This window comes from Calidris pugnax, unplaced genomic scaffold (genome assembly GCF_001431845.1).
Source record: "Calidris pugnax isolate Ruff unplaced genomic scaffold, ASM143184v1 scaffold91, whole genome shotgun sequence".
Taxonomy (NCBI): domain Eukaryota; kingdom Metazoa; phylum Chordata; class Aves; order Charadriiformes; family Scolopacidae; genus Calidris; species Calidris pugnax.
Window position 1 is genome coordinate 1,876,485 of NW_015090898.1, and position 10,022 is coordinate 1,886,506.

A 10,022-nucleotide genomic window follows, 5' to 3' on the forward strand; every position below is an offset into this window, starting at 1 on the left:
GGGGGGACCCCCCCCCCCCCCGGGGGCTTTATCGGCAGGGACGGCCCCGGGGCAGGGGGGGGATCTCCCTTCCCGAGGGGGTTCTGCAGCCGCGGGGAGGGGGGGGTCCCCGAGGAAGGGGGGACAAGATAAACCTGGGGGGTGAGCGGGGTCCCCGGTGTGGATGAGCCCGTAGACCCCCCCCTACACATTTTGGGTTGGCAAAAGGGGTCGGGCTGACACGGGCCGCTTTGGAGTTGCCACAGGGAGCGGTGAGATGGGGTGGGATCGGCAGGGTCCCCCAAAAAGTGGTGGGATCTTGAAGGTCCCTTCCAACCTAGATGGTTCTATGATTTATGATCATGAATATGGTGACTCGGTGGATGATCCAAGGCACAGGCTGTGGGGAGGTGGACGGGCCACCTTAACTAACCTGGAAAAGGAGTTTATATCCCATAGGTGTGCTTCATAAAGAGCTGAACACCTGAGTCCTCTTCAAACACCCCGACACAACACAAACTATCAATCTTTTCAAGCTGGCCGTGTGCTGAGCGTTCAGGTGTGAGAGGTTTGGTCTCTCTCACTGTCCCCTGTGTTTATCTGCTTATTCTCCTGCTGCTGTCACCCTGACCCGAGGGCTGGGCTCCCCCCCAGCCCCCCAGCTTTCTGCTCCTGCAGTGCCCAGAGTCCCTGTGTGAGATCAGGAGTGATTCAACAGCTTTTATTTGCGCTCAGATTTCAAGGACTCCTGGCTTTTACTTTGCAAGCTGATCCGCACAGCAGTTCCCCACACCTGAAAGGAATGCCTTTGTACTGCAATTGCAGCCACGGAAATCAGGCTTGTAATAAGCAGACACAGGGACTTTCTTTTTTTTTTTTTAATCTGCAGGTCTCCTTGTGATACAAGGAAATGTCAGCCGGAGCCAGGGGAAGCCCAAGTGTGATCCTTTCCCTCTGCCGTGTGTGTGCCAGGAAGCAAATTAGCACTGAGTTTTTAGGAAGCCTCTTCCTAAGCATTAAACCCCCCCATCCTCCACGTGTGTGAGCCCCTCCCCAGATCCCTACGGGCTTCGCTGCCCGATGCACCACCAGAAACATCTCCCTCTCCAATACGACCTGCCTGGTACTAGGGTTTGGGTTTTTTTTTGATGCAAAACCTTAAAGACAGTGGGACTTGACCCCAAATCATTTCTTGTTTGAGGTACGAAAGCAAGTCTCCAGCATTGCCAACAATCTCCTGTGTGATACGAGTGAAAATTGAGAGTTAATGGGTAACAGAGGGAAGCTTGAATCCTCCTCGGATTTACGACAGTTAGAAATCAGTGATTTTCCTTTCGTGTTTAAGAGTTGCATGAAACTCTCCGTCGCGTTTTCGTTTTATCTCAGTTTCCCCAGCGTGGCCTGGAGGGTGTAACCACCTCACAATCACTTTCATGGACACTGCTCCCACGTCGCCCGTGGAAGCGAGTGGGTCTTCCCATTTTTAAGCTTGGAAGGGGCTCGTTGGAATCTCAACAGCCACCAAACTCCATCCACAAACTGCTATCTTTTATCTACCTGGCTCCATTGCTATTAACTTGGCTCCCTCCTACATGAGCCTCCAGGGCACAGTATTGCAATTAAACCCGCAAAGAAAATACAAATAAATCCTGCAGGAATACGCAGCATTCAACTCCAACCCCCTCAATTAAAGTGAAGAAACAGGTTTCCAGGTAAATAACCAGATCCCGGGAAGGCGCAGATCAAACATGGCGTGGGAACGAGAGGTGGAAGCAATAAAACTGATTCACAACTATTTATCACCCGGTTTTGGGCCACTTAAACTTCCCGGAGAGGATGGTAGCCCCGCTGAGAGCATCGAACCGGCTCCGACCCGCGGGTGCGGAGCCTCCGCGCCCCCCCCAACACACATAACTCCCCCTCTCCTCCCTCCGGAGCGCTCCCCAGCCCGCAGAGCGCAGGCTACAACTCGCCCTTCGGTGGCCCAGCCCTGCCAACCGCCTCCCGGAGTTGCCCAACCGGGAGGCGAACGAGCCACCACCGCTCCCCGACGGCTCCCTCCGACCCCTCGGCCCCCTGCCCTCCCCGAGCCCCATCGACCCCGGGGGAGGGAGGAAAGAGGGGTCACTGACCGGTTCCCCCCGCGCTGTCCGAGGTCACCTCCTGCGTGAAGATCCAGGGGGGGTTGGTGGCGAAGAGGGAGGAGGATGAGGAGGAAGAGGAGGCGGCGGGGTTGGGGTGCCGTTTGCCGAAGAGGCGGCTGAAGGTGCCCTGCACCGAGTGCTGGTGCTTCTTCATCCTGCGTGAGCGGGGTCCCCGGTGTGGATGAGCCCGTAGACCCCCCCCTACACATTTTGGGTTGGCAAAAGGGGTCGGGCTGACACGGGCCGCTTTGGAGTTGCCACAGGGAGCGGTGAGATGGGGTGGGATCGGCAGGGTCCCCCAAAAAGTGGTGGGATCTTGAAGGTCCCTTCCAACCTAGATGGTTCTATGATTTATGATCATGAATATGGTGACTCGGTGGATGCTCCAAGGCACAGGCTGTGGGGAGGTGGACGGGCCACCTTAACTAACCTGGAAAAGGAGTTTATATCCCATAGGTGTGCTTCATAAAGAGCTGAACACCTGAGTCCTCTTCAAACACCCCGACACAACACAAACTATCAATCTTTTCAAGCTGGCCGTGTGCTGAGCGTTCAGGTGTGAGAGGTTTGGTCTCTCTCACTGTCCCCTGTGTTTATCTGCTTATTCTCCTGCTGCTGTCACCCTGACCCGAGGGCTGGGCTCCCCCCCAGCCCCCCAGCTTTCTGCTCCTGCAGTGCCCAGAGTCCCTGTGTGAGATCTGCAGGTCTCCTTGTGATACAAGGAAATGTCAGCCGGAGCCAGAGGAAGCCCAAGTGTGATCCTTTCCCTCTGCCTTGCATATGTCAGGAAGCAAATTATCAAGGAATTTTTAGGAAAGCCTCTTCCTAAGCATTAACCCCCCCATCCTCCACGTGTGTGAGCCCCTCTGCAGATCCCTACGGGCTTCACTGGGACTATGCACCACCAGAAACATTTCCCTCTCCAATACGACCTGCCTGGTACCAGGGTTTGGGGTTTTTTTGAGGCAAAACCTTAAAGACAGTGGGACTTGACCCCAAATCATTTCTTGTTTGAGGTACGAAAGCAAGTCTCCAGCATTGCCCACAATCTCCTGTGTGATACGAGTGAAAATTGAGAGTTAATGGGTAACATCGGTTATTAATAAATGCTGGGGTTTCTGGAGAACTTTAAACCCACAATAGCTGTGGAAACATTAACTCCAAAACACAGCTTTGGGTTATGGTCATCCTGTCCCACATCTATTTCTATTTCCACTACATTTTGAGAGTAAAAATTATATAGATTGCATTTTTCAGTAATAAATATCACTTAGTTAATCACTTTGAAATTATGCTTTTCATAACCTCTTCTTGCCACTAAGTAAGAATTAGGGCAACACATTCAACCACCCGTCAACAATGAAAAACGAGCAGCCCCATCGACCCCGGGGGAGGGAGGAAAGAGGGGTCACTGACCGGTTCCCCCCGCGCTGTCCGAGGTCACCTCCTGCGTGAAGATCCAGGGGGGGTTGGTGGCGAAGAGGGAGGAGGAGGCCCAAATCATTTCTTGTTTGAGGTACGAAAGCAAGTCTCCAGCATTGCCCACAATCTCCTGTGTGATACGAGTGAAAATTGAGAGTTAATGGGTAACATCGGTTATTAATAAATGCTGGGGTTTCTGGAGAACTTTAAACCCACAATAGCTGTGGAAACATTAACTCCAAAACACAGCTTTGGGTTATGGTCATCCTGTCCCACATCTATTTCTATTTCCACTACATTTTGAGAGTAAAAATTATATAGATTGCGTGCCGTTTGCCGAAGAGGCGGCTGAAGGTGCCCTGCACCGAGTGCTGGTGCTTCTTCATCCTGCCGGAGCTACCGCTGAGCCCCGAGCTCCCAGAGCCGGGCAGCCCCGGGCCGGGGCCGCTGCCGGGACGGGACGGGACGGGGGCGGGTTGCATTTTTCAGTAATAAATATCACTTAGTTAATCACTTTGAAATTATGCTTTTCATAACCTCTTCTTGCCACTAAGTAAGAATTAGGGCAACACATTCAACCACCCGTCAACAATGAAAAACGAGCACTCTTCTGGTGTTTCAAAAGGAAAATCTAATCATAAAATAAGTCGTCAGGCAGCAGAGAATTAACATGAGGGGCAAACGGAGGGAAAGAAAGGTTTAAATGTGGTCCCGTGTGGATTCAATACTGTGGTTGCAATATGGGGGTTACAATTAGGACAGTTTTCAGAGCTTTTATCCCGCTCTGCAGAGGGGCAGCTCCATCCCAGAGCTGCTCCTGAGATGCGCTGGAGGAGCAGCGGGTGATGCCGAAGGGACATCCCCGGTCACGAGGACTGCAATTAGTGGGACTGGCGCCCTTCTGACAGTTATCCGAGCTGCTGGCAGTGCCAGATGGGGAAAGGACAGGGCCCTTGAAGGTCTGCAGGAGGGTGACACCTGCACACCCCGAGCTCAGGGCCAGGGGATGGCAGTGACGGGCACTCCTGCCCACAGATAAGTGCAATAGGATGGAAACTGTGAGACAACATTCCTCCTGAGAGTGGTGCTGGAGCCAGCTCTTCACAGGAACCCACCGAGCCGAGCCCCAGGCATTTAAAGAAAATTCCCTGGTACCTCTGGAAAGCAGGAATCGGATGAAATGAAGGACCTGCTCATGAAATGAAGGACCTGCTCACTACTGGAGAGAAAAAGGACATAATATCTTTGCAAGACAGGCAGGCATTGCTGCTCGCTGCTACTCACAGCCCTTCCCTGAACACATTTAATAGGATATACGGAGAGACAGAGTCAAGGAAAAGGGGAAGGAGAAGAGGAACTATTTTAAGAAGAGAAGCCAATAAAACCCCCGTGGAGTGAGAAAGCCTGGGCTGATGCACAAAGGCGTCCCACAAAATGTCGCTGAAACACAGAGGCTTCAAAGGGGTGATGCTCTTTGGGAAGGGGAGAGGGTGACTCAGCTCGGGGTGTTCCTCTGCCCCAGGGCAGGGGGATGTGGAGCAGCTCAGGGGGGGGCTGAGCTGTACCCGGTGCCACCCTACCAGCGGTGGGTTTGCCTCACCCTGGGTGGTGAGCGTAGGAAAACACACTCCTCACAACATGAAGGGGTGAATTTATTATCCCAGTGAACACAAGCTGCTAAACGAGTCTGCGAGAGCTCATGTGCACACTCCCTGCGTTTGTTCCAGCTGACAAAAAATTCGCACCTCCCAGTGAAGCATGGACCTCCCTCCAGAAGAGCTGAAAGAGCTCCAGACCAGCAAGAAGAGGGGGTGAGGTGCTGCTTGCCAGGCTGGCTTCTATCTATCTATTTCTTCTATCTATTTCTGCAAAGATGCAGAAAAGGTGCCCGGTTTGGTGGCAGGGCTGTATTTTTAAGGGAGGACGACTGCCACTCACTGCTCACCGTGATCTCCTGAGCGATAGAGGCCACCCAGCCCAAGGGACAAGGTGGGCTGGGCTGGGCACGGAGCACAGGAAAGCACTGGGAAGATCGCCAGTGGATTTTATGGCATAGAAATAGCCCTGTGAGCCCTGCTCTGATGTAACACGCCGCAGTGTGAGGCTGCCTTTGATCCCCACACGGGTAAACACCCCCCAACAACCTGCCTCTGCGGCAGCGTGAGGAGCTGCACCCCACGGATGTAGTTCCTGCTCAGCTCCCAGGGGGTGAAGGACCCGAACCAGGGAGAGGGGGGCAGGAGAAGGGACACAGTATATGGCTGCAGAACAGCAAACTACACCTGTGGAAGGAGAAACAGCTCATACCTATAGAGGGGAGCGGGTCTGAGCTGCCACAGCCACATTTTGGCGGGGGTGGCATGGCCAGCCCAGAGTGTCCCGGCGGGATGGGCAGCAGTGATGGCTCCCATCGGGCTGTGACCCTTCCCCAGCCCCAGCAGCCCAGGAGAAGCAGCACCCTCCTAATTGCCATGGCTGAGCCCCTCTGCACCCTCTGCCCTGAGGGGCACCCCTGTGACAGCCACCACCGCACCCCTCTGCACCCTCTGTCCTGAGGGGCACCCCTGTGACAGCCACCACCCAGTGACACCCCAGGGGTCACAATGGCCACGAGTGGCCCCAATGGCCCTGACAACCAGCACTGCCCACCTCCAGCCTCTGCCCCAGACAGCCCCGCGCACCGGGGTCCCCACCGGGAAGATGTCATCGCAGGTGGGAGCTCATGGTTTGGTAGGAGGGACTCTGGCTCTCCCTGTCCCCTTCCTGCAGGCAGGGGGCTGGAAGACCCTCGCCCCAAGGGTGGCCATGACAAAGGGTCCCCGTGGTGTCCGTGTGATGCATCCATCATCCCTCCCCTGCTGCGCGACTCCGGGCTGTGCTGCCATCAGCCAGCTTCTCCCTGGTGGTCACCAAGGGCTCAGAGCAAACAGCACACGATAGCCCTGGGATGGCTCCGTGGGGATGAGCGAGGAGCTGCTGGTGTGGGGACACCCCGCTGCAGAGCGAGGGGGACGGGGGGCAGCACTGGGGGATCCCTTCTCCTGGGGTGGGTGGCTGGACCCCTCCTGCTCTCCCCATCAGTGCCATCCATCATCCCCCTGTGATCCCACCCGTGGGGATCCTCCTCAAGAGACAAGAGACAATTTGGGAGGGATTAGGGATCTCTGAACGTGTGAGCGGATGCCATGGCATCACGTCGGACTGAATTCAGGCACAGAGCTCTGGCAGCACCATAAATAGCACCGGGGACGTTGACCTGGTGCTTCCCCTCCAAGACAGCAATCACTTAAGCAGGTGCCCTCACTCGGGCATGAAGGACATTGGACTGGGCTGCTCAGGGAGGTGGTTGAGGCCCCATCCCTGGAGGTGTTCAAAAGACGGGTTTATGTAGTGCTGGGAGGTCTGGTTTAGTGATGATGCTCCTTGTTTGTTGTGTGGGTGTCTATTTTTGTCAGTTAGGTTGACGGTTGGACAAGATGATCTTTAAGGTCCCTTCCAACCTAGAAAATTCTGTGATTCTGTGACACTTCTGCCAGGCTTTAGATGCCCCAGAGGACGAGCAGGAACCCCCAGGGCAGACAAACCCCACTGCAGGAGCAAAGCCCCAAAGCTCAGCACTCCCTGGGAGGGAGGGGGTGTCCTCCCCATCACTGGAGGTGACCAGCAGCCCTGCGTAGCCGGGTGCGTGCAAGGCTTGCACATCTCCGAAGCAGCCACGTGGCTTAGGAGCTGGGTTTTCAAAGTGACTATGACCTGAGCTCCACACCCCTGATGGTGTTAGTGCTCCCCGTGGGGTGGGGGCAGCTGCGGCGGCGCAGTCCTGTGCAAACTTGTCCCTTATCTTCCACTGCAAGAAAGGGATGAGCTATAATCCAGCATCTGTGTGAACAGAATCATTCCTGACCAAGTGTGCTCAGAGCAGGGGGACGTGAGCCACGCTGAAGTGACCCTCATGGGGCAAAATCTGCTCTTCAGGAGTCAAAATCCCATTGTTTTATCCCCGGCAGAGAGAACGGGCTGACGTTCCCTCGCGGCAGCAGCTGCTGAAATAGGACTTTGTCCTGATCTCCAGCAGCAGAGCCTGCCAGGCATCTGGAGGGTGGCCGTGCTGGGGAAACCCGTGACAAAAAGAGGTGGTAATCGTGTGAGGATCTGGTAATTTCCCTCAAAGGCTTTAAGGAGATTTCTGAACAATTTGTGGGTGTCCCCCTCTTAATAGGTTTAGGAGCCAGCATTCGGGGAACAGAAATAGAGCACCGAGTAAGCCAGGGCGTCACGGAAACTAGGAAACCTCTTTACAAGGTTAAAAATAAAGCCAGGCAGCAAAGCGTTTATTTAGGACGCCCAGGAGTAAAGCGGATAATTGCTGGGGGAAGAGCCAGTTTCCATTAGCACTGAGGTGTCATCAATGAAAACAAGATAACTGAGTCATGGTTAAATAACAGCAGCAAAAATACTTTCCCAGTCAAGGACAGCCTTGGAGCAGCCGTGGGTGACAAGTGAGCCCCACGTGTGTCCTGGGGCACACGTCCCCACCACCTCCTCAGCAAAGGGTCCCTGAAAATGCAGGGGTTTGGTGCCCTTGGTGCCCCACGCTGTGCATACGGGTGGTGGCACTGCCTCTGCTCCGAGGCTTCGGAAATGTGACCCAACCGATGACAAGGAAGAGCTTGACTCATGAGTCAACAACCCTGGTTTTCCCTTCACATTTCTGAGGGGAAAACCCACAGAGAGCAGTGGGGAGAGCAACCATCAGGGCCCCAGCAGGGTTCCTGCGGAGGGACCCGGAGCCAGCCGAGCCGATGCCCCAGGCTGTGTTTGCAAAGGATGCTGCTGTGTTTCTGCCATGGCTAATGATGTCCTGTTGCCTCTCCTGGCTCTGACTGGGTTCATCCATTTTCATGGCTGGTTTGCCATGGCTGTGGTTTGGTGAAGACTTTACAAGGAGCGTGTGTCACTCTCACAGTCATTAGAACTGAGATCCTGATCTGGGACTGGGGGTCCCCTGGTCCAAACAGAAGGAAAACGTAGTATCCCCCAAAAGTGATGGAAAGCTGAGCCAGGTCAGGCTGACAGTGGGAACATCAAAAACTGGGAAGAACCTTATGTTCACTCTGGGCTGTTACAAATAACCACCTGAAATGCAAATCAAGAAGGAATCAAGTCCTTCGAGTCTCATGGTGTGCATTCCCTCAGTATACTTTGGTTTATTTTCACTAAGTCGCTTCCATATTTCCAGTACAGCATTTGATTTTCAACTCACTTTCTCCTGAAGTAACACCACCATAGATTTTTAGCTAAAGGAATGTAAATACCTGACTTCTCAGCATTGATGCTGCGTATTGACTGCCCTTACAGCGAGTGCCAGCAGGCTGGTGCTCCCCAAGCTCTCCTGGTGTGTGTCACTTGATGCTTTTTGGTCGCCAGTTGCACAGCTCTTGCATCAGGACATTAAGAACAAATGAGGATGGCAAAGTGTGAGGAAAATTGCAATGCATTTGTCTGGCTTTTTTGTCTCCACAGGTGACTAAAACACCAGAAGCCCCTGGCAAAGCCCAGAAGACACCAGAGGGAATGGAGGAGGCCAAGGAGAAGCAGGAGGTCTCTCACAAGCCGCCCATCCCAAAGAGCCAGGAGTCTCCAGCCTGTCACCAGCCACTGGCCACTAGCTTTGTTCCTTTTGTGGCCCATTTTGGGGGCCGTCAGCCCGACTCCTTCAGGTTTCTCTTCTACCAACCAACTTGGTCCAACTCGTACAGCCCCTTCTACACTGCGCAGAAGCCAACCTGCGGGTACCGCTTCCACCATGACACCGATCAAACCAGGAAGGTGACGGACGTATCGAGTGTGAACATTGTGAAGTGGAGCCCCACCATGGGCAGAAGGACATAGTGGAGAGCAATAAAGCCCAAGCAATGAAACCAGCACCCGCTGTGCCTTCAGCTTGCCGTTGAGTGTGTGAGTTATGGCCAGCAGTGGCCACGTCAGCTGAGGAATGGGTGGTGAGGTCCTGCTGCTGCTCCCCAGAAAAACATGCAGTGAGGATTTTGCTCTAAAAACCCGGTCCGACTTGTCCTGTCATTTATTGCCACCTGCTTGCACAGAGGCTCTGGGTGTCAGCGGCGCGGCAGGGCAGGGATGGCCACCAGCCAGGCTCCTCCACACCAGCCTGGTCTTGGCACAAGTTGCAGAACCCAGAAAGAACCCACCCGGCTTCCTTGGCTGAGCCTAAACCCTGCTCCTTCTTTGAAAGGACACCTTCTTTCACTAGGCTTTCCCAGACACAGGCAAAGTACTGTTCTTAGGTCTCTTCTCTCAAGTCACAGGTGACAGGAACAGAGGAAATGGCCTCAAGTTGCACCAGGGGAGGTTCAGGCTGGATATTAGGAAAAATTTTTTCACTGAAAGGGTTCTCAGCCATTGGACTGGGCTGCCCAGGGAGGTGGTTGAGGCCCCATCCCTGGAGGTGTTCAAAAG

General features: G+C 54.2%; 1 protein-coding gene across 1 annotated transcript in view; it reads right to left on the reverse strand.

Moving 5' to 3' along the window:
* The window catches only part of LOC106891717 (chromosome unknown open reading frame, human C6orf132), a 34,339-nt gene extending 30,343 nt beyond the window's left edge, over nt 1–3,996 (reverse strand). Inside the window, exons 1-2 of the mRNA XM_014948432.1 lie at nt 3,937–3,996; nt 2,112–2,282 (exon numbers count right to left, since the gene is read on the reverse strand). Coding sequence (XP_014803918.1) covers nt 2,112–2,277 — 166 coding nt within the window. The 5' untranslated portion in view covers nt 2,278–2,282; nt 3,937–3,996. The remainder of the gene's footprint in view (nt 1–2,111; nt 2,283–3,936) is intronic.
* Nucleotides 3,997–10,022: the final 6,026 nt, after the last annotated feature.